Source organism: Haliotis rufescens, unplaced genomic scaffold, assembly GCF_023055435.1.
Source record: "Haliotis rufescens isolate VD_foot unplaced genomic scaffold, xgHalRufe1.0.p SCAF_51, whole genome shotgun sequence".
NCBI classification, from domain to species: Eukaryota; Metazoa; Mollusca; class Gastropoda; order Lepetellida; family Haliotidae; genus Haliotis; species Haliotis rufescens.
The window spans coordinates 2345397-2369551 of record NW_025964235.1 but is presented as its reverse complement, the minus strand read 5'-3'; the positions used below and the strand labels follow the sequence as shown (position 1 = coordinate 2369551).

Here is a 24155-nt window from a genome sequence, read left to right as displayed (position 1 = left end):
AATGGGGGAACCTGTGCAACAATGACCCTCCATGACGGGTAGCATTTCACAGCAGATTACAGAAACTTGTCAGGCATGTAAGGGTGTGTTTATTGTAAGTGTACACAGCTCGGTCTGTACAAAGAAAGGCTTGTACACCTGAGTGAACTGTTGGTTTTATACCAAGCTCCCTTCAGGGCTGTTTGCCTCCAATGCTGTAATGAGTTGTACTTGCACTGGGAGTCCATGTGTTTTGACCTGATATCGAGTCAGGATTAGAGAGTCAATTGAAATATAAGCTAGATGAATTCAAGTTCTTGAAATATCACTCTGTGAAGATATCATATGTTGACCGGCCATTCGTCATGTATGTACATGGACTCCTGCTGGAGTGTAGCAGGAGGATTAGACCTACTGATACCATCTTCCTGAGTCAAGGGAGTTAACTGACTGTAAAAGTCCAGTTTCCACCCCTGCTGATCTTAGCATCACCAGTGGATACTGACAATAAGATTCCACCTCTCATATCACTTTCATTTGCTTCAAATAAAATGGTGGCGCCCAGTCAAGATAATCTGATCGATGATCAAGATCTATATTGTAATAAAGCAGGTCTTATCCTTCGAAGTGCATAAAATCACATGAGCACCTTGATTAAAAACATGAAAAGATTTGTAAATATCTGTCAATGCCCAGTTGACGGTACACATCATTTGCATATTCTCGACCGAAATCTGCACGTTGAAATCCATGTTTACGAACTGGAAGTCGATATAGTTATATGCATAGATTTCAGCCTAGTTTGGCAAGGATGGAAACTGGACTTTTATAGTCACTTAACCCCCCTTGGGAACATGACTGATGCCAGTATGTGTGTAGATGGCAGTGTCCCTCATTGGGCCACAGGGACCCGTGTGATGGCAGTGTCCCTCATTAGGCCACAGGGACCGGTGTGTTGGTGAGCAGTATGTGAGTAGATGGCAGTGTCCCTCATTGGGCCACAGGGACCCGTGTGATGGCAGTGTCCCTCATTGGGCCACAGGGACCGGTGTGCTGGTGAGCAGTACGTGTGTAGATGGCAGTGTCCCTCATTGGGCCACAGGGACCCATGTGATGGCAGTGTCCCTCATTGGGCCACAGGGACCCGTGTGCTGGTGAGCAGTACGTGTGTAGATGGCAGTGTCCCTCATTGGGCCACAGGGACCCGTGTGATGGCAGTGTCCCTCATTGGGCCACAGGGACCCGTGTGATGGCAGTGTCCCTCATTGGGCCACAGGGACCCGTGTGATGGCAGTGTCCCTCATTGGGCCACAGGGACCCGTGTGCTGGTGAGCAGTACGTGTGTAGATGGCAGTGTCCCTCATTGGGCCACAGGGACCCGTGTGATGGCAGTGTCCCTCATTGGGCCACAGGGACCCGTGTGATGGCAGTGTCCCTCATTGGGCCACAGGGACCCGTGTGCTGGTGAGCAGTACGTGTGTAGATGGCAGTGTCCCTCATTTGGCCACAGGGACCCGTGTGATGGCAGTGTCCCTCATTGGGCCACAGGGACCGTGTGCTGGTGAGCAGTATGTGAGTAGATGGCAGTGTCCCTCATTGGGCCACAGGGACCCGTGTGATGGCAGTGTCCCTCATTGGGCCACAGGGACCCGTGTGCTGGTGAGCAGTACGTGTGTAGATGGCAGTGTCCCTCATTTGGCCACAGGGACCCGTGTGATGGCAGTGTCCCTCATTGGGCCACAGGGACCGTGTGCTGGTGAGCAGTATGTGAGTAGATGGCAGTGTCCCTCATTTGGCCACAGGGACCCGTGTGATGGCAGTGTCCCTCATTGGGCCACAGGGACCGTGTGCTGGTGAGCAGTATGTGAGTAGATGGCAGTGTCCCTCATTGGGCCACAGGGACCCGTGTGATGGCAGTGTCCCTCATTGGGCCACAGGGACCCGTGTGATGGCAGTGTCCCTCATTGGGCCACAGGGACCCGTGTGATGGCAGTGTCCCTCATTGGGCCACAGGGACCCGTGTACTGGTGAGCAGTATGTGAGTAGATGGCAGTGTCCCTCATTGGGCCACAGGGACCCGTGTGATGGCAGTGTCCCTCATTGGGCCACAGGGACCCGTGTGATGGCAGTGTCCCTCATTGGGCCACAGGGACCCGTGTGATGGCAGTGTCCCTCATTGGGTCACAGGGACCCGTGTGATGGTGAGCCCTGCTTTGGTTGCTATGGGGATTGGATGGTCACATGGTGCTCATTGGGTGGTCACACGGTGCTCATTGGGTGGTCACATGGTGCTCATTGGGTGGTCACACGGTACATTTTGTAGGCTTCTGTGATGACCTTGGCATCAAACTGCATTCACTAGATCCTCCCTCAATACATGCCTGTCCCCAGGCTTCACGGACATAGTGAGTCCATGGTGGGATGTAATTCACTCACTTACACAGACACCCACTCCCCAGCCCACTTTTACGCATATGCGCATACTGTGCATATGCCTGCTTGCACACATGCATGCACACGGACACACATACGCTAGGTTTCAGTTACTTCAAGATGTCAGTGTGTCATGTCTGTTCCCACTTACTAAACCTTTGACAGGCAAATTAGATGTAGTCATATTTTAATCAAGTATTTGGCTGTCCATAACACTTGTCCTTAACCTGTCCTTCACATGCTGCTTGGAAGAGAGTAGATTATAGTTTAATGTTCCAGGAGAGCACTGTAAGTGTCAACAAGTCACAAGCGTGGAAAATGTGATTAATCCCAGGTAGGCAGATTAATCAATAACCTTGGGGGAAAACCATCTTCGTCTCCTCCAGTCATTTAATTATTAAATATCCAAATGATAGTTTCCCGCTGTGGAGAGGACGGGTCTCATCGTGTTGTTGGTGTGGCGGCTGGGTACCTGGTGTGGGTCTATCTGTCCGATAGTCTACACCACACAGTCCACGTACCTGGATTTCTACCACTCACCTGCAGACAACTGGAAACAAGATAGTGACATTGTTTTGTGTGGCAAAAATCACGGAGATTGAGTGAGCATGGAGTGGTTGGCAGCTTGCCAGAGGGGCCAGATTTAGAGGGGGACATTATCACGAAGGGAAACTTGATCTCTGATATCAGGTTCATAGTTATTGATTGTGACAAATCACGACTCACTTCACCACATTCCAGGTCCCCCCCTCAAGTCTAATCACATACCCCCACCTGCCCGATCCAACCAACTGACCGACTTGAGGCAGATTAATGACGGTGCTGATAACAAGTCCACCCCCTTTCAGTGTTCAGTAAACTGCCTTGTGTGTACTACAGCTTGTGTTCAGTAAACTGTCTACCTTGTGTAGTAAACTGTCTACCTTGTGTATACTAAAGCTTGTGGTCAGGAGCTGCAAATATAGCTTGAGCAATAGATTCTTACCATGTTTAAATAACAAGCTTTGTTTTGTGACTTACGTGGAGTTAGATCTTGATAATAGAAGCCAAAGAAAAGCTTTTGTGTTGTTAAGTTTCAAGGCCACAGTATAGAAGCAGTGGCACTAAAACAAACTTATTGTTGACTAATCTCCCCAGCACAATCTTGTGTACCTCAGTTGTAGGACTTTGAAGGCTTAGCTGAGTATAAGCGTTCTGATTTTTTGTGGAAGTGTGAGAACAAATATAGTCATTTTTTTTGGTGTATTCGTCAAAGGTTGAAATTTTTTAATTTGCATCTGACATGTCTTATGATGTATGTTATTTCAAATTCCTGGACTAGTTAATGGTGTTCTGCCTGCAGGAGTGAGACAGATGAATGTAACGGGGAAAGCATGACAATCTGTTTCTGGGAGTAGGCGAGGTGATTCTAATCAACAGATTCGAGTGATTTCTTTGACTTCACCATGTTATGGTTTAATGTTTTCTCTGATAGATTTAATACAGTTTATCAGCTTTACTTGTTAAAATGAATTCCTGGCTCAGAATTGTCTGCAGTAACAATAACGTGCTGTCATCTTCATGGTTTCATGCTTGGGGAAGACTCACGAAGCAGCCTTGGAAATCCCCGCTCAGTAAAACGCCAAGGATGGAAGTCCTCATTGGCTAGAAGCATGAGAGGGCTGCAATCTGAACCAGTTCACAGTGCTATTTTTGTTACAAATTGGAACTGGATAAAACAGAAATATAGACATAGTGAGCGGTTTTGTCTTGTGCAAGCAGGATTTGCTACAAAGACCGAGTGAAATAAAGTTTCCACTAGCCGTCTGGACTCTGTCTTAAAAACAAACACCTTGCTACTGCTGCTGAAGGCCCCAGTGCCCCCCTCCACCGTCACTATTCCGGGCTATATATAGGACAGCACAGAGGGTGTGACACAATGAGTCAGACAAATTCACACTTCCACTGTGGAATCAAGATGGTCCATGTTAGATCTCCCTTTTCTAGTTTCAGCCCCATTGGAAACTTATTTACAGTGTGTCCTGGCATAGAATAGGAACCTGAAAACTATAAAATAACTCGGCTGCATTACGAACATTGTATCAAGATGCAAGATGAGACTAGTGGGACAGGGAGGTACAACTAGATTACTGCAGAATACTGACTTACCAGAATATCACTTTAATTGTGATCCTTTCATGCAACTAATTCTGAAGGAACACTTCAATCCATTTAAAACATATTTGTCAACCATCTTACTTTTGTATCGTATTTACTATCCAAATATTGTATCCAAATATGTAAATGTGTAATGTATCAATGGCAACTAGTGTTCATGTGTGTGATGTATCTATGGCAACCAGTGCCCTGTATGTGTGATTTATCAATGGCAACCAGTGCCCTGTATGTGTGATGTATCTATGGCAACCAGTGCCCTGTATGTGTGATGTATCAATGGCAACCAGTGCCCTGTATGTGTAATGTATCTATGGCAACCAGTGCCCTGTATGTGTGAATGTATCTATGGCAACCAGTGCCCTGTATGTGTGAATGTATCTATGGCAACCAGTGCCCTGTATGTGTGATGTATCTATGACAGCCATTTTCCTGTGGTGATGTATCTATGGCAACCAGTGTCCATGTGTGTGATGTATCTATGGCAATCAGTGCCCTGTATATGCGATGTATCTGTGACAACCAGTGCCTTGTATATGTGACGTTTCCATGGCAGCCAGTGCTTTGTACGTGTGATGTATCTATGGCAACCAGTGTCCTGTACATACATCTGCTTCTGTTCCAGCCAATGGAGAAAGGTCCCCGACTCAAGCGTCCACATCATCTCAGCAACATTTCCACAGCATTATCATTCCTCACGAAGAAAAATGTGAGTTGCTGTTTCCATGACAACATATCTACTTGTTTTCATGCCTATTTGTTACTTTCGTGAAACAATACAATGTCATTGGAAGATACGTCTTCGACCTGAGTGTGAGTGATTGAATGTCACAATATGTATTGGAGATGAGGCTCACTGATCCTGTATTTACCTTTTCTCATCAGATCAAAATGGTCAACATCAACTCCACTGACATCGCAGATGGGAAGCCTTCCATTGTCCTGGGTCTCATCTGGACCATCATCCTGTACTTCCAGGTCAGTGTCCCCTGTGGGGAGTCGGTGATAGAAGTGGTCCCCCGTGGGGAGTCTGTGATAGAAGTGGTCCCCCGTGGGGAGTCTGTGATAGTAGTGGTCCCCCGTGGGGAGTCTGTGATAGTAGTGGTCCCCCGTGGGGAGTCTGTGATAGTAGTGGCCCCCGTGGGGAGTCTGTGATAGAAGTGGTCCCCCGTGGGGAGTCTGTGATAGAAGTGGTCCCCCGTGGGGAGTCTGTGATAGAAGTGGTCCCCCGTGGGGAGTCTGTGATAGTAGTGGTCCCCCGTGGGGAGTCTGTGATCGTAGTGGTCCCCCGTGGGGAGTCTGTGATAGTAGTGGTCCCCCGTGGGGAGTCTGTTATATAAGTGGTCCCCCGTGGGGAGTCTGTGATAGTAGTGGCCCCCATGGGGAGTCTGTGATAGTAGTGGCCCCCATGGGGAGTCTGTGATAGAAGTGGTCCCCCGTGGGGAGTCTGTGATAGAAGTGGTCCCCCGTGGGGAGTCTGTGATAGTAGTGGCCCCCGTGGGGAGTCTGTGATATTAGTGGCCCCCGTGGGGAGTCTGTGATAGTAGTGGTCCCCCATGGGGAGTCTGTGATAGTAGTGGTCCCCCCTGGGGAGTCTGTGATAAAAGTGGTCCCCCGTGGGGAGTCTGTGATAGTAGTGTCCCCCGTTGGGAGTCTGTGATAGAAGTGGTCCCCCATGGGGAGTCTGTGATAGTAGTGGTCCCCCGTGGGGAGTCTGTGATAGAAGTGGTACCCCGTGGGGAGTCTGTGATAGAAGTGGTCTCCCGTGGGGAGTCTGTGATAGTAGTGGTCCCCCGTGGGGAGTCTGTGATAGTAGTGGTCCCCGTGGGGAGTCTGTGATAGAAGTGTCCCCCGTGGGGAGTCTGTGATAGAAGTGGTCCCCGTGGGGAGTCTGTGATAGAAGTGTCCCCCGTGGGGAGTCTGTGATAGTAGTGTCCCCCGTGGGGAGTCTGTGATAGTAGTGGTCCCCCGTGGGGAGTCTGTGATAGAAGTGGTCCCCCGTGGGGAGTCTGTGATAGTAGTGGTCCCCGTGGGGAGTCTGTGATAGAAGTGTCCCCCGTGGGGAGTCTGTGATAGTAGTGTCCCCCGTGGGGAGTCTGTGATAGTAGTGGTCCCCCGTGGGGAGTCTGTGATAGAAGTGGTCCCCCGTGGGGAGTCTGTGATAGTAGTGGTCACCCGTGGGGAGTCTGTGATCGAAGCGGTCCCCCGTGGGGAGTCTGGGATAGGAGTGGTTCCCCGTGGGGAGTCTGTGATAGGAGTGGTTCACCGTGGGGAGTCTGGGATAGGAGTGGTCCCTGTGGGGAGTCTGATATCGGAGTGTCCCCTGTGGGGAGTCTGGGATCGGAGTGGCCCCTGTGGGGAATCTGGTATTGGAGTGGCCCCCATGGGGAGTCTTGGATAGGAGTGGTTCCCCGTGGGGAGTCTGGGATAGGAGTGGTTCCCCGTGGGGAGTCTGGGATAGTAGTGTTTCCCCGTGGGGAGTCTGGGATAGTAGTGGTCCCCCGTGGGGAGTCTGGGATATTAATGGTCCCTGTGGGGAGTCTGGTATCGGAGTGTCCCCTGTGGGGAGTGTGGGATCGGAGCGGCCCCTGTGGGGAATCTGGTATTGGAGTGGCCCCCGTGGGCAGTCTGGGATCAGAGTGGCCCCCATTGGCAGTCTGGGATCAGAGTGGGCCCACGTGGGGAGTCTGGGATCGAAGTGGTCCCCCGTGGGGAGTCTGGGATCGGAGTGGTTCCCCGTGGGGAGACCTGGGTCGGAGTGGTCCCCTGTGGGGAGTCTGGGATCGGAGTGGTCCCCATTTGGGAGTCTGGGAATCGGAGTGGTTCCCTGTGGCGAGTCTGGAATCAGAGTGGTCCCCCATGGGTAGTCTGGGATTGGAGTGGTTCCATGTGGAGAGTCTGGGATCGGAGTGGTCCCTTGTGGCGAGTCTGGGATCGGAGTGGTCCCTTGTGGCGAGTCTGGGATCGGAGTGGTCCCCCATGGGTAGTCTGGGATTGGAGTGGTTCCGTGTGGAGAGTCTGCGATCGGAGTTGTCCCTTGTGGCGAGTCTGGGATCGGAGTGGTCCCCCGTGGGGATTCTGGGATCGGAGTGGTTACCCGTGGGGAGTCTGGGATCGGAGTGGTCCCTTGTGGCGTGTCTGGGATCGGAGTGGTCCCTTGTGGCGTGTCTGGGATCGGAGTGGTCCCTTGTGGGGAGTCTGGGATCTGAGTGGTCCCCTGTGGGGAGTCTGGGATCGGAGTGGTTCTGTGTGGGGAGTCTGGGATCGGAGTGGTCCCTTGTGGCGAGTCTGGGATCGGAGTGGTTCTGTGTGGAAAGTCTTGGATCGGAGTGGTCCCTTGTGGCGAGTCTGGGATCGGAGTGGTTCCCCGTGGGGAGTCTGGGACCGGAGTGGTTCCCCGTGGGGAGTCTGGGATCGGAGTGGTCCCCCATGGGTAGTCTGGGATTGGAGTGGTTCCGTGTGGAGAGTCTGGGATCTGAGTGGTCCCTTGTGGCGAGTCTGGGATCTGAGTGGTCCCCTGTGGGGAGTCTGGGATCGGAGTGGTTCTGTGTGGAAAGTCTTGGATCGGAGTGGTCCCTTGTGGCGAGTCTGGGATCGGAGTGGTTCCCCGTGGGGAGTCTGGGATCGGAGTGGTTCTTTGCGGAGAGTCTGGGATTATAAAGTGATGCCCTGCAACCTTTGCTGGTTGTGAGGGTCTACCAAGTGATCGGGTGGGCTGGCTTTGTGACATTGTTGATAGCTTGCCATCGTTTGCCAGTGGCGTGGATCGATCCTCACAATATCAAACCCTGGATTGTTTTGCCCAGACTTGATCATTTACAGGCCTCTGTCATATAGCTGGAACATTGCTGAGTGTGACGTTAAGTGACAAAAAATTAAACAAGCACTCACGTGCACACACAAACCAGGGGTTTTATCATGTAACCATGGTAACCCTACACTGTAACGCCAATGTGCTACTGAGTATAACTGCAAGCTCCTGTGATAATTTGAAATCAACCTGACTTCCTCTGATGAAGCTGTTAAGTAACTTTCCTACATTAGATATGGTAGAATTTTGAAGTGTAATAGAGACGTCTGTTATGTAACACCTCAGATCATGTGTTCATGTCTATGCAGATTGAAGAGACAATGTCTAATGTGCCAAATATGGGAGACATGGACGGAGATGGGCCGTCCAAAAAGAAGAAGCCTACACTGCCAAAGCAGAGCCTGCTGGCGTGGGCGGACAGCGTGCTGGCCAAGTGAGTGGATGCAAAAACTCATCTCAGTGATGATCAGCATAGGGTAATCGGAAGTGCAGTTTGGATCAGATAGAAATTGCAACATTTAGGAGCATTAGTCAGTAGCTATGAGGCACATACAATCATTGATGGGAGTCAGTCTTCCTTTAATAATAAAGTTGGGTCTGCAGTGAGCGAAGAACTTTCTGCCAGGGAATTCTACATCCTGATTGGTGGAATGGTATGTGTTGGGGGGTTCCTCTGTGTTGTGAGGTATGAGGATGACGGGGTCTGTGTCTGTATGATCATTGCAGGAAATATGGTCTGAAAGTCACCGACTTCGGGAAGAGTTGGCGAGATGGAGTGGCCTTCAACGCGATGATCCACAACATCCGCCCCGACCTGGTGGACATGGAGGAGATCCGCAAGCAGAACGCCCGTGTTAACCTGGAGCATGCCTTCTCCACGGCCGAGAATGAGCTAGGCATCCCCCGGCTGCTTGACCCTGAAGGTGAGACGCTCGTCGTGACACAAGACTTCTGTAGTAACACGAGTCTCCTTTAGTAACAAAAGACTCCTGTAGTGTCACAAGACATCTGTAGTAACACAAGACTCCTGTAGTAACACAAGACTCCTGTATTAACACAAGACTCCTGTAGTGACACAAGACTCCTGTAGTAACACAAGAATACTGCAGTAACACAAGACTCCTGTAGTAACACAAGAATACTGCAGTAACACAAGACTCCTGTAGTGACACAAGACTCCTGTAGTAACACAAGAATACTGCAGTAACACAAGACTCCTGTAGTAACACAAGACTCCTGTAGTAACACAAGACTCCTTTAGTAACACAAGACTCCTGTAGTGACACAAGACTCCTGTAGTGACACAAGACTCCTGTAGTGACACAAGACTCCTGTAGTGACACAAGACTCCTGTAGTGACACAAGACTCCTGTAGTAACCCAAGAATACTGCAGTAACACAAGACTCCTGTAGTAACACAAGACTCCTGTAGTAACACAAGACTCCTGTAGTAACACAAGACTCCTGTAGTAACACAAAACCCTCACATGAGATATAATCTGTAATTCTGATTTTCGAGTAGGTTATTCTGTATATTGTAATCTTTGATTAATCTCATTGAGAATTGCTGAAAATTATTGCAATGATATCCTTGCCCCTATGAATAATATATCAATGATTGTTTTAGATGTTGATGTGGAGAAGCCAGACGAGAAGTCTTTGATGACGTATGTCGCCACCATCCTCAAGGCATACCCCGAGGCTGGCGAGGCCAATGTGAGTAGCTGTCTACATCGTTATGCCTTATTAAACAAAAATATAAAAAAGTATAAAACAAATTAACGGCTGTCAACATGGTCAAAAGTTTTGTTAACTCAGTTTCTCCAAGAAAGATCATTAGAAACTCGCTGTCACAGTTCTTGTCAACAGTTTCTTCAGCTCTTGCCTGAAGCCCGCTGTTTAGAAGCCCGCTGTTTAGAAGCCCGCTGTTTAGAAGCCCACTGTTTAGAAGCCCGCTGAAAGTGAAAATATGGCTACTTATATGGATGATTCCCATTGTACTATTGATAAACAAAACAGACATAAACCTGATAGTTACGTGCATACTGCCGGAGATATGTGTGGGAAGAATCAGATAGTGTCCTCTACATCAGCCAGCTTGCTTCATGTCCCGAGCATGTTCCAGTTCCAGGGTGTTCCAAGTCTGAAGCTTGACACAGCGGACCAGGAGATGCAGGCCTACAGCGCCCTGATGAACTGGCTGAACCAGGACGCCAAGGACACACTGGAAGCAGCCAAACAGCCCGTCACAGACAGGCAGGCGGAACTCAAGGTAGGCCACAAGCTGGCTTCCCACATAAGTTTGACAGTAAGAACTCCTCAATAACTTGCTCCTTTTAAGCATAGCAGCAAGTTTGTTGAAGGTGACACTTTAAAGTTTGTGAGTTGACTGGTTGTTGAGAGCCACATATTTGATTCTGTTTCTCATATTGTTTCAGGATTATTTGTTATTCAAAGCCGAGATGGACAAGCGAGAGCCAGTTTACCGGAAGATTGGGGAGAAAGTGTTGTCTGGGAAAGCTGCCAAGTTGAGCATGTCAGACTGGCAGAAGCTGGACACCAAGTGGCGTGAGGCAGAGGACTTGACCCAGCGCTGGCTGCTGAAGTTGGACTTGAGTTTGCCAGGCCGACTCGGTCAGTTCGGTCAGTGGCTGTACAACGCCGAGCGGCTGCTGGAGAAGCGGGAGCAGCAGGTGGATGAGGCGGAGGAGATGGCTGTGCAGATGAGAAACTTGTTAGGTGAACACAAAGTATTTTTTAAAGACTTGGAATCACAGAAACAGTTCTTCCAACAAATTAAGAAAGCAGGGCGCTATGAGGGTGAGGTTCTGCACCCGCCCCATATGGACTTACTTCATAAGCGGATGGAGCAAGTGGTGAAACATGCGCCAAGACGACAGTGTCGCTTGGAGTACTTGGAAGTGCGGTATCTCCTACTGGCATACTTGCTGGCAGCCGAGGAGAAGGCAGCACTGTGGACAGTCCAATATGGCCGCCTTGAGGAGGTAGAAGCCATGGGAGAAGACTACCAGGTCAGTGATATAGAGAGTTTGTCCTTGTGCATCAGATTAAGTCAGTGATGCTATGTTTCTGTCAGATTAAAACATTCTTCCTATATTGGGCGGTCAGCAGTGGAGAAAGATAATTCTCCATCAAATTTTCTGAACAAACAAAATTGTATGATTTTGATTTCCTTTGCAGGATTTTGTTGTGAATGGGCAACTGTTTGACAACTACAAGAAGACACATGATGATACCAAGAAGAAGGCAGAGGCCTACAAGAACAATGGTGGAGGTTAGTTGCAGAGGACTGGTCCGCCCTTGTTGTGCCCACAGCCCTTGATGTACCCACAGCCCTTGTTGTGCCCACAGCCCTTGTTGTGCCCACAGCCCTTGATGTGCCCACAGCCCTTGATGTGCCCACAGCAATTGTTGTACTCACAGCCCTTGTTGTGTCCACAGCCCTTGTTGTGCCCACAGCCCTTGATGTGCCCACAGCCCTTGTTGTGCCCACAGCCCTTGTTGTGCCCACAGCCCTTGTTGTGCCCACAGCCCTTGATGTGCCCACAGCAATTGTTGTGCTCACAGCCCTTGTTGTGTCCACAGCCCTTGTTGTGCCCACAGCCCTTGTTGTGTCCACAGCCCTTGTTGTGCCCACAGCCCTTGTTGTGCCCACAGCCCTTGTTGTGCCCACAGCCCTGGTGCTGGTCCCTACCTCCACACCTCATGGGTTTCTTTAATGTCTATCGGGGCGGTGGGGTAGCCTAGTGGTCAAAGCGTTCGATCATCACGCCAAAGATCTTGGTTCGATTCCCCATATGGGTACAATATATGAAGCCCATTTCTGGTGTCCCTCGCCGTGATATTGCTTGAATATTGCTAAAAGAGGTGTAAAACTGTACTCACTCACTCACTCACTCACTCACTCACTCACTCACTCACTCACTCACTCACTCACTCACTCACTCACTCACTCACTCACTCACTCACTCACTCACTCACTCACTCACTCACTCACTCACTCACTCTTCTATCTCTATCCCTGTTCAGTTGTTCCTTTTGTTTCACCCTGACACCAAGAACTAACGGTCCAAATGGCAGTGAGCCACTCTCTTACTCTCCTGCTGATTTGGGAAGTTTATGAATTAACGTTGCATGTACATCTCATTCCAGACCCTATTGAAATGAATGACTTGACGAGATTCCTTGGCGATGTGACTGGACGTTGGCAGAAGACATCAGGGGAGATCCGCAGTGTTGGGCAGAGCCTCGGTCAACTCCTGGACTCCTGGAAGTCCTACAACAGCAGTGTGGAGGTGCTGACCGTGTGGCTGACCGAGGGGGAGAAGGTCATGCAGAGGTCACCGGAGGAGAAACAGGTCAGGGTGCACTTCTGTCCAGATTCTGTCACAATTGGTGGATAACTCATGTTATGAATCACTGTATTGTCTGGTCCAGACTACAGAAAATTGCTGACTTGCTGGTTGTAAGAGGTGACTAAGTGGATTGGATGGTCAGGCTCAGTGACTTTCTGTTTTCTTTGACCCTGATTTCATATTGCTGTAATATTGCTGATTATGGTGTTAAGCAGCAAGCAAGTAAACTCACTTTCCTGAATGTTGCAGCTCTACTTTGAGGACCTGGCTGAGTATGAGGACAGGCACCGGACACTGAACCGGAGCGGGGACTACCTGATGGAGACCACCCGGCCGGAGGTGGCGGAGGAGGTGAGGCAGACACTGGCCCTGCTGAACCGGCGCTACACGGAGCTCACCGATGGCTTCACCAACTTCCAGCAGGTGGAGGTTATTGGCCGGGCTCGCGACGAATACTCAGAGGGCATCCGACATATCGAGGGCTGGTTGCAGACCACGGATGAAATAGTGGGGCCCCAGATTCCCTGTGTTCATGCTGCCCTGAAAGAACACTTGCAGCAGCTGGATGTGAGTAGCTCCTCTTCCCTCCCAGCTGACAGAGGTAGAACTGACAAGCTGGTCAAAGCGGCTGACTTACTGACTCGGTGACGGACTCTCCCAATGTCATTACCTTCATAGGCTTGATGTATGTAAGGCACCAGTCTTCATCCTACCAGGAATAGGATGTTTGTTTGCACCCTGAGAACAAATTAATTCACCTTATCTAATTATCAGAATGATTTTTTTCATCTACTCTGAGAGAATGATTTCAGTTTGACTTCAGCAGTCAGTTCTTGATTATTTCCCTCATAGAAAGCTTGGTTTTATGTTGCAGGTGCTTGGCTCCCAAGTGTCGGAGATCGAGGCTGTGTTCAAAACTACAACGAAGACAGCGCAGTCCTTGGTGAAGGACAGCTCCTCCGATGTTGTCAATGACATGTTGAAGACGCTTAATGATCATAAGGAGGTCATCCTGAAGCTGAGGAAGGAGTTGCCTGACCGGAGCAAAGCACTCAAGGCCATCCTGCCCAACGTGGAGTCCCTGGAGACCGGCATCGCTGATCTGGGCCGCTGGCTGGAGCAGGGGGAACAACTCCTACAGACTCACAGACTGGATGGGTCAGGGGAGGCAACTGAAGCCAGACTCGAGAGGCACAAGGCCTATTTCTCTGAGATCACCTACCAAAAATCAATTCTTGAAAGCAAGAACAAAGTCTATCAGAAAGTGAACAGTGCCAAGGGTAAGCTGAAGTCAGTGGACTTCACTCCAGCAGATGAACTGATGAAGTCAGTAAATATGAGATTCCAGAACTGCGTCACATCTGCCAAAAATTGGGAGAAGCGTCTTGAGAATCTTGCACGATTGTGGCGCTTACTTCAGCAGAAGCAGAATGCATTGTCTGAGTGGATGGACAATGCAGAGACTGTGTTAGAAGATAAAGAGGATGACCCTGAGAGTCTCATCCGCAAACACAAACTGTTCTTTGACAGAGTAAACCAGAAGATGCTGCTGGACTATCTGAGTGTAGGGGAGGAGATCCTTGTTCAGTTGGAGGAACAGGACAAGGCAGGGCTCAAGAAGGAGATGACGGCAATAGAGAACCGATGGAAGGTGAGGTCGAGGAAGTCATGTCAAGGGATTGTGGAGAAAGGAATGTCAAGGGATTGAGAAATGAATGTCATGGGGTGGAGAAAGGAATGTGATGGTTTGGAGGAAGAAATGACAGGGTTGGAGGAAGGAATGTCATGGTTTTGAGGAAGAAATATCAGGGGTGGAGAAAGGAATGTTATTGGATGGAAGAAGGAATGTTATGGGGTGGAGGAAGGAATGTCAGGGGTGGAGGAAAGAATGTCAGGGATGGAGGAAAGAATGTCAGGGGTTGAGGAAAGAATGTCATGAGTTGAGGAAGGAATGTAAGGGGTGGAGGAAGGAATCTGATATTCCTTTCTCCACCCTTGACATTCCTTCCTCAACATGGTCGGAGGAAGTAATGTCAGGGGTGGAGGAAAGAATGTCAGGGGTGGAGGAAGGAATGTCAGGGTCGGAGGAAGGAATGTCAAGGTTGGAGGAAAGAATGTCGGGTGGAGGAAGGATTGTCAGGGTCGGAGGAAGGAATGGCAAGGTTTAGAGGAAAGAATGTCAGGTTGAGGAAAGGAATGTCGGGTGGAGGAAAGAATGTCAAGGGTGGAGGAAGGAATGTCAGGGTTGGAAGAAAGAATGTCATTGGGTGGAGAAAGGAATGTAAGGGGTGGAGGAAAGAATGTCAAGGGTGGAGGAAAGAATGTCAGGGGTGGAGGAAAGAATGTCAGGGGTTGAGGAAAGAATGTTGGGTTGAGCAAAGAATGTCATGGGTGGAGAAAGGAATATCAGGGGTGGAGGAAAGAATGTCAGGGATGGAGGAAGGAATGGTATGTGTGGACAATAGGCAGGGTTGAAAGCCTTCCTTTTGGGGTTTTTGCAGTGCTCTTATTGAATTTCTTTATCTTTGTATGGAATTGTCTTGTCATTGATCTTAGAGGCCAGTGTACCAAGTCTAGTTCTGTTTTTATGTAGTTGTCAAAGATGTTTGATAAAATGAACACATAAAAGTAACTTTTTTTCTGTTTTCAGAATATACACTACCATGCACCAATTAAACTCCTCAAGCTGGAGTTTGCAGTCCCAGAAGACAAATTTCTACAGAATGTGACATCGGCGGAGAAATCCATCAAACACCACCAGGAACAGCTTGCTCGGAATGAGGATGTGAAGGCCGCCTTGCTGAAACACAGAGTGAGTCTTAAGCACATTAGTATAGATAACCCAAGGGTATAGGGACAGGGTAGGTCTTAAGCACATTAGTATAGATAACCCCAGGGTATAGGGACAGGGTAGATCTTAAGCACATTAGTATAGATAACCCAAGGGTATAGGGACAGGGTAGGTCTTAAGCACATTAGTATAGATAACCCAGGGGTGTGCAGTAAATATAAGGTGGCACTATACTAACTGTGTCTGTTGTGTGCAGCAACTGTTCCATGAGAGTGACCTGGTCCCCACCTGTGAGAAGTGCCTGGGCAGCATGGACTCCTTGTCCAAGCACCTGCTGGAGCTGTCCCAGGATGAACGCAGCTTGCGGAACCGGTATGACGACCACCTGCAGCGGTGGAAACGTCTCCACTCCATCTCCGACACCACCCACGAGCAGCTGAAGCAGCTCCCGCAGCGATGGAAGGACTACAACACAAAGTGAGTGTGATGTGTGTTAGAGAGAGGTGATACCTGCTGTGTTTTGTCTCTTTGTGATGACCTGTGAACATTCCATTAGAAGCCTTCACCAACTCATGCTTGCAGTAACATGCGACTTTGCTTGTCGTAAGAGGCGACTTACGGGATCAGGTGGTCTGACTTGGTTGTTGCATGTCATCGTATCCCAACTGCGTAGATTGATGTACATGATGTCAATCACTGGATTGTCTGGTGCAGACTATTTTCAGACCGCCGTCAGCTAAGTGGAATATTGGTGAGTGTGGCATTAAACAACAAACAAACAAATGTGTGTGTCATACAGATGTTCCATACACTGCTTGCTTGGCTGTGACAGGTTGGGGGAAGTGAGTCGCTGGATCATGGACGTGGAAGGGCTGATGAAGGAGATGCAGAAGGAGGACCTGACCAGTGACGAGTACAAGGACATGCTGGCCCAGTTCCAGGTGGGTGCCTGGGGCGCGCTTCTGAGGGTAGTGGGGGGGTAGTACCCAGGTGGGGGGTATGGGGGTGTATGGATGTACGCAGTGTGGGTAGATGAGGGCTGGGGGTTCAGAGCTATGCTTGTGGTTGAGTGGATGATTTGCTGAGCTTACGTATTTGGTGTCCAGAAGTGTCCAGAAGTTGGATTTGGAAGGCTGGAGAAAAGCTGTGTTGAAATTAAATAGTCCACACAGAGTTAAATGGCACCAGTTTCTGAAGCCATTTTGTCAGTCAATGTTTATGCCTGTGAATGTTTGTTAGGCCATGAGTGCATACTTTATGCATCAGGTGTTATAAAACTATATATCAGGTCTGTTATAAAGTACATCAGGTGCATTATGGAGGTATGCACCAGGTGTGTTATAATGCTATATATCAGGTGTGTTATAAAGCCGTACATCAGGTGCATTATAAAGCTTTACATCAGGTGTGTTATAAAGCTATACATCAGGTGTTATAAAGCTATACATCAGGTGTGTTATAAAGCTATACATCAAGTGCGTTACAAAGCTATACATCAGGTTTATTATAAAGCTATACATCAGGTGCGTTATAAAGCTTTACATCAGGTGTGTTATAAAACTTTACACTGTGTTGTCTTGCTCCTGCTGGGAATAGTTCAAGGTAATCTGTGTGTAGACTTAGACATAGAAACCACCTCCTACCATTGTTATAAAACTTCATCACTATATTTGGTGTCATTTTCTAATGTGACAGTTTAGACTTCCTTTCCTTCCCCCTATTCATGTCCCCCCAACATCCATTCCTAACTCACCCCTCCCTCTACCTCACCCCTCTCCTACCTCACACCTGCTCCTACCTCACCCACTCCAACCTCACCCACTCCAACCTCACCCACTCCAACCTCACCCACTCCAACCTCACCCCTGCTCTCCTACCTCACCCCTGCCCCCTTTTTCTCCCTCACCCCTGCCCCACCTTTGATCCCTCACACCTGTCCCTTATTGTACCTCACCCCTGCCCCTACCTCACCCCTGCCCCTGATTCTACCTCACCCTGGCCCTGGTTCTACCTCACCCCTGCCCCTGGTTCTGCCTCACCGCTTGCCCCTTATTCAACCTCACCCTACCCCTGATTCCATCTCACCCTGGCCCTGATTCTATCTCACCCCTGCCCGATTCTACCTCACCCTGGCCCTGTTTCTACCTCACCCCTGACCCTGTTTCTACCCCACCCATGACCCTGTTTCTACCCCAGCCCTGACCCTGATTCTACCTCAGCCCTGACCCTGATTCTACCTCGCCCCTCATTGTGCCTCAGTACCCCACCCCATCACCACTGCCCCTACCTCACCCCTGGAACTGCCCCTACCTCATCCCTGGAACTGCCCCTACCTCACCCCTGGAACTGCCCCTACCTCACCCCTGGAACTGCCCTACCTCATCCCTGGAACTACCCCTACCTCACCCCTGGAACTGCCCCTACCTCACCCCTGGAACTGCCCCTACCTCACCCCTGGAACTGAGCCTACCTCACCCCTGGAACTGCCCCTACCTCATCCCTGGAACTGCCCCTACCTCACCCCTGGAACTGCCCCTACCTCACCCCTGGAACTGCCCCTACCTCATCCCTGGAACTGCCCCTACCTCACCCCTGGAACTGAGCCTACCTCACCCCTGGAACTGCCCCTACCTCATCCCTGGAACTGCCCCTACCTCACCCCTGGAACTGCCCCTACCTCACCCCTGGAACTGCCCCTACCTCACCCCTGGAACTGCCCCTACCTCATCCCTGGAACTGCCCCTACCTCACCCCTGGAACTGCCCCTACCTCACCCCTGGAACTGCCCCTACCTCACCCCTGGAACTGAGCCTACCTCACCCCTGGAACTGCCCCTACCTCACCCCTGGAACTGCCCCTACCTCACCCCTGGAACTGCCCCTACCTCATCCCTGGAACTTCCCTGTCCCTCCCTTCCCCATCCCTCCCTACCTCTGCCTCTACCCCACCCTTCATCCCCTCCTCCTCTACGGTGTAACTTGTACTTCATGTTCTAGTTGCCTATCCCTATTAGTGATTTCCTGGCCTTGCCTATGAAGGTGACAGCCAGCTGTAAATAGAAATAATAATAACTTATTCAAGAACCAACATAAATGGAATCCCCATCAATGTTTATCTCGCTTTGGTAATACGTTTGATGACTAGATACATAAAGAGGCCTATTCACATCCTATGTCACTCGTCCATGTCATTAGGATGTCATTTCAATTTCATATCCAGATTACGCAAGTGTTGTTATATGCCAATCCAGAATACACAGGTGTTGTTATATGCCAATCCAGAATACACACATGTTGTTATATGCCAATCCAGATTACACAGGTGTTGTTATATGCCAATCCAGATTACACAGGTGTTGTTATATGCCAATCCAGAATACACAGATGTTGTTATATGCCAATCCAGAATACACAGGTGTTGTTATATGCCAATCCAGAATACACAGGTGTTGTTATATGCCAATCCAGAATACACAGGTGTTGTTATATGCCAATCCAGAATACACAGGTGTTGTTATATGCCAATCCAGAATACACAGATGTTGTTATATGCCAATCCAGATTACACAGGTGTTGTTATATGCTAATCCAGATTACACAGGTGTTGTTATATGCCAATCCAGATTACACAGGTGTTGTTATATGCTAATCCAGATTACACAGGTGTTGTTATATGCCAATCCAGATTACACAGGTGTTGTTATATGCCAATCCAGAATACACAGGTGTTGTTATATGCCAATCCAGAATACACAGATGTTGTTATATGCCAATCCAGATTACACAGTTGTTGTTATATGCTAATCCAGATTACACAGGTGTTGTTATATGCCAATCCAGAATACACAGATGTTGTTATATGCCAATGCAGAATACACAGGTGTTGTTATATGCCAATCCAGAATACACAGGTGTTGTTATATGCCAATCCAGAATACACAGGTGTTGTTATATGCCAATCCAGAATACACAGATGTTGTTATATGCCAATCCAGATTACACAGGTGTTGTTATATGCTAATCCAGATTACACAGGTGTTGTTATATGCCAATCCAGATTACACAGGTGTTGTTATATGCTAATCCAGATTACACAGGTGTTGTTATATGCTAATCCAGATTACACAGATGTTGTTATATGCCAATCCAGATTACACAGGTGTTGTTATATGCTAATCCAGATTACACAGGTGTTGTTATATGCTTATCCAGATTACACAGATGTTGTTATATGCCGTCACCTATTGTGTTGTGCCATATTCCCCATGTCTTCTTGTGGATGCAGAAAGCGATGCGGAACAAGAGCAAGTACATGGATGACGCCAAGTGGCTGTCTGAGAACCTTGACCAACTGCTGAAGGACGAACCAGGTGCTGATGGCAGCAAGGAGAAGAGTCGGCTGAGGGAAATCATGGACAAGTTTGGGAAGCTGGACTCCGGCATGAAGAACACGTCAGAGAAGTCCTCCGTGTTCACGAAGAGCTTTGAGTACCGAGACAACTTGGAGCGCCGTGCCAACTGGCTTGACGAGACTCAGAGGCAGGTGATGGAGCATCCAGCTATAGACAGTCTGGACGACGCTCGGGCGTACCTGCAGGAACATGAGGTGAGATGGGGTCGTGTGTTGTGCAGGTCTCACTGATAGTCTCTGTAACAGCATGGCTTGTCTGTGTCCCGTCACCATGACAACATACACAACCATGGCTACATATCATTGGCCATATGACTTGTGGTTTGTAAATATCCTTCCTGAAATACCCTGAGTTAAGAACTACCTGTGTACGGAGTGAAACTCTGAATGTGTCTTTCTGACATCATCTACACCTCCCATGTCAACTGTCCCCACGTTCCACACGCACACACCATCCCCATACCCCATAATTACACCTCTCCTCACCCACACCCTTCCTCCACCCCAAACCCTCCTCCACCCTCACTTCTCCTCCACCCCCATCCCCTCCTCCACCCCCACCCCACCTCCACTCTCACTTCTCCTCCACCCCCACCCTGCCTTCACCCCCACCCCTCCTCCACCCCCACCCTGCCTTCACCCTCACTTCTCTTCCACCCCAGCCCTGCCTTCACTCCCGACCCTTCTTCACCCACACCCCCCCTTCAACCCCACCCCTTCTCCACCCCCATTCTTCCTCCACCCTCACTCCTCCTCCACCCTCACTCCTCCTCCACCCTCACCCCTCCTCCACCCTCAATCCTCCACTGTCCCCACCCTTTCTATACCCCCCACCCCTCCTCCACCCTCACCCCTCCTCCACCCCCATCCCTCCTCCACCCTCACCCCTCCTCCACCCTCACCCCTCCTCCACCCCCATCCCTCCTCCACCCTCACCCCTCCTCCACCCCCATCCCTCCTCCACCCCCATCCCTCCTCCACCCTCACCCCTCCTCCACCCCCATCCCTCCTCCACCCCCACCCCTCCTCCACCCTCACCCCTCCTCCACCTCACCCCTCATGCCCGACTGCCACCAATGATGACTCTGCTTCTCTACCCAGGGTCGCGGCGTGGGCATCCTGGTAAGTTCTGGCTACTTAACCTGAGTGCGTTACTGTAACCATGTGAGCCGTCCACCTTTACTTATTCCTTCTTGTGTTGCTTGGCCGTCCGGGGCCGCGGTATAGCTGTCTGACATCCGTCTCGTGTTAGCGTGGGGGTGGGATACGACTGGGAATAACTCCTGTGATGTCTGCAGTTGCTTGTTCATTAATCTTAATTCCATCATATTCACCATCATGATTAATAGTACAGGCCACATGGGACAGTCTGCTATGAGTGATGTAGCCATCATATCACCCACAGGGATGTGGCTGCTGTAGAGAGGCACATGGCCTCCATATCAACCATTATACATATCAGCTGGTCTTTTTTGAAGTTGTGTAACTCTCTTAGATAGGTATTTTAATATGTTTATTTTTTCTGAATAAAGTCAGATGTGGTTATTGATTTATTGACGTGTCTTTTCACCACGAGCTGGACACACATGCAGAATGAAGGAGCCAACAGAGCAGCACACTTCTACATATTAGCACAGGCGTAATTGATAGTTAAACATATCATGACCACTTAGTTCAGCAACTGGACAAAACAGGCATTTCCCTTTATCTTCAAATTTCAGTGATTTGGTCATTATGAAAGTGATCTCTCATTAACTCATTGTATCTTAACATCAGGGATTTTTTATGTATGTCACCTGTCCTAAAATTTCATAAAATTTTATTATAATAATTACTATGTTTTCTAGAAAAGCCATCCCTTCAAGGATTTAAGTTTAGTCCTATCCTTCCTGTCTACATTGTTTCCTTTGCTGATATGATGGCTTGACAAGGGCGCTACTGAACCCTAACCCAGCCATCAGACGTGTCACCAGTCCTGCCGTACTTTACAATCAGGATTGTCAACACCAAATATGTAGCCAAGCAGAAATGAGAAAATATGTTAGATCCAAGCATAATAATATATTACGAGAGATTTAGAAATTAATTTTCTATATTTGTAATTTTTGTAAGATAAGTGGCTGTTGTTTTGTTCTGTATTTTACCTGCATGTTGTTTTGTGACGTATGTAGTTGATGTTGTAGACGATGTAGTTGATGTTGTAGACGAGGTGGCAGTGATGTCTACGTGTAAGAGTGGTACTCTCACCTGGGTTGTCTGTTTCAGTCTATCATGAGTCGACTAGAGGCTGAGGCTCCCAACATCAACGCCGACATTGAGGCTGGGAAGAGGCTGCAGAGGGAGCGTAATGCACCGTCCTTCGTCAGCAAGACTGTGGACGACCTCTCACGGAAATGGAAAGACACAAATGAACTAGCACGAGCCAAACTAACCAAACTACAGGTACTGAACTGTATAGGTATTGTCTCACTCCTGATAAGTCCAGACTGTCCATGTGATACATTAACGATGCATCCTTACCTGGCATCCCCCCTCCTCCCCACCCTGGTGCTACAGGTGAAGTTATTGATCTGCTGTAATCACCAACGATCTTGACTGGCAGGGATTATCTCCCTTACATGGAGTCGCAGTGTTTGAGTAGCATCAGGCAGATCAGGGCCCCACTCAGATAGCCAACTTCCAGTGCATGATGACTGCAATGCTAACATCTACAACAGGCAATAGGATGCTGTGGGTTAAGGAAGCTACCTGAATGGGGGAAAATTATCCTTCGGTACAATTGCTCCTGACATAAATAGCTGCCTTGCCGATGGTGCAACACACTGGCAATGACACCGGAAGGTCACACAAGGCCAAGAGGGATATGTCGGGACATTGCTGGACTTGGATAAGCTTAGACTATTATATGTAATGATTCTCTTGTAAGAATTCTAATATTTAGTTTCTCAAGCTGTGCAGCATATGAGGCCGTCATAATGATTGAGTGCTTTCCTGTGATACACTATCAACTGTTAATGGCAGTTAATGGCTGACAATGGCTGACTTGGCTGTACCGTAATGCTGTTGTTGTTTCTTCGAGTGTTGTTGCCTGTACCACTGTTGTTGTTTCTACGAGTGTTGTTGCCTGAGAAAGTTATCCCAAATGTGACAGTTGTTACATTTGACTGCTTTCTAAAATGGCATTGTGTGTTCATAGCTTTCAGCCATGGGAGCCGTGGGAATATACACAATGGTCAGAGAGGAACACAAAGTATGTGATCTAGACTTCCAGTTGTCAGACTTTCATTTTTGTGGAAGCCTCGATGGCTGAGTGGGTTACATCGCTGATTTTGTGTGCTGGCGATTAGGTGCCTCACTCTGGCAGTATGGGTTCGAATCCCGGGTGGAACTCAACCTGAAAAAGTACAAGAATCTGAACCTTACTAAGAAAGTGTTATCCCAAATATAACATTTGTTACCATGGCTGACTTGGCTGTACACCATGGTGCTGTTGGTGTTGTTGTTTCTACAGGAGTTGTTGCCTGTTTGGCTGTTGTTGTTTCTACAGGAGTTGTTGCCTGTTTGGCTGTTGTTGTTTCTACTGGTGTTGTTGCCTGTACGGCTGTTGTTGTTGGTTGCAGAAAACGGTGCACGACTGGGAGCAGTACGAGGGTGAGAAGGGGCAGCTGATGCAGTACCTGAAGCGGGCAGAGGCTGAGCTGGACAAGCCGTCCATCGCCACCGGCCAGGACATGGCTCAGAAGGACCTCCAGGCCAAGAAGGTGGGTGCTTTCTTTGATAGGCATTACTTAAGAGTTGACTGATGACAAAGTCGACACAGTTTATGGATGACAACTTCTTTGTTAACTGTAAAGGAGAGGTTTCGGTATAAGGATCTAGACTGAAAAACGAGGCTGACAATGGCATAAAGATCTATACCCAAAAGCGAGGCTCACAATAGCATAAGGATCTATACCAAAAAGCGAGGCTGACAATGGCATAAGGATCTATACCGAAAAGCGAGGCTGATAATGGTATAAGGATCTATGCCCAAAAGCGAGGCTGATGATGGTATAAGGGTCTATACCGAAAAGCGAGGCTGATGATGGTATAAGGATCTATGCCCAAAAGCGAGGCTGATGATGGTATAAGGATCTATACCAAAAGTTGTTATCCATTAATTGTGACTACTTAGTCAAGAAGGTGGGTGCTTCGGCTCAGC

At 48.9% G+C, this 24155-nt stretch overlaps 1 protein-coding gene across 3 annotated transcripts in view; it reads left to right on the top strand.

Annotated features, from left to right (window-relative positions):
* LOC124127167 (muscle-specific protein 300 kDa-like) overlaps positions 1-24155 on the top strand; it is a 270673-nt gene that overhangs the window by 34444 nt on the left and 212074 nt on the right. For all 3 annotated transcript variants that reach the window (XM_048384845.1, XM_048384846.1, XM_048384847.1), the window contains 17 exons: positions 5192-5275; positions 5452-5544; positions 8686-8810; positions 9104-9300; positions 10005-10093; positions 10503-10649; positions 10816-11409; positions 11579-11672; positions 12551-12756; positions 13003-13320; positions 13628-14404; positions 15404-15565; positions 15801-16021; positions 16377-16485; positions 19829-20149; positions 22220-22396; positions 23575-23715. In XM_048384845.1, the coding sequence (XP_048240802.1) occupies positions 5192-5275; positions 5452-5544; positions 8686-8810; positions 9104-9300; positions 10005-10093; positions 10503-10649; positions 10816-11409; positions 11579-11672; positions 12551-12756; positions 13003-13320; positions 13628-14404; positions 15404-15565; positions 15801-16021; positions 16377-16485; positions 19829-20149; positions 22220-22396; positions 23575-23715 (3855 nt within the window). The remainder of the gene's footprint in view (positions 1-5191; positions 5276-5451; positions 5545-8685; positions 8811-9103; positions 9301-10004; positions 10094-10502; positions 10650-10815; positions 11410-11578; positions 11673-12550; positions 12757-13002; positions 13321-13627; positions 14405-15403; positions 15566-15800; positions 16022-16376; positions 16486-19828; positions 20150-22219; positions 22397-23574; positions 23716-24155) is intronic.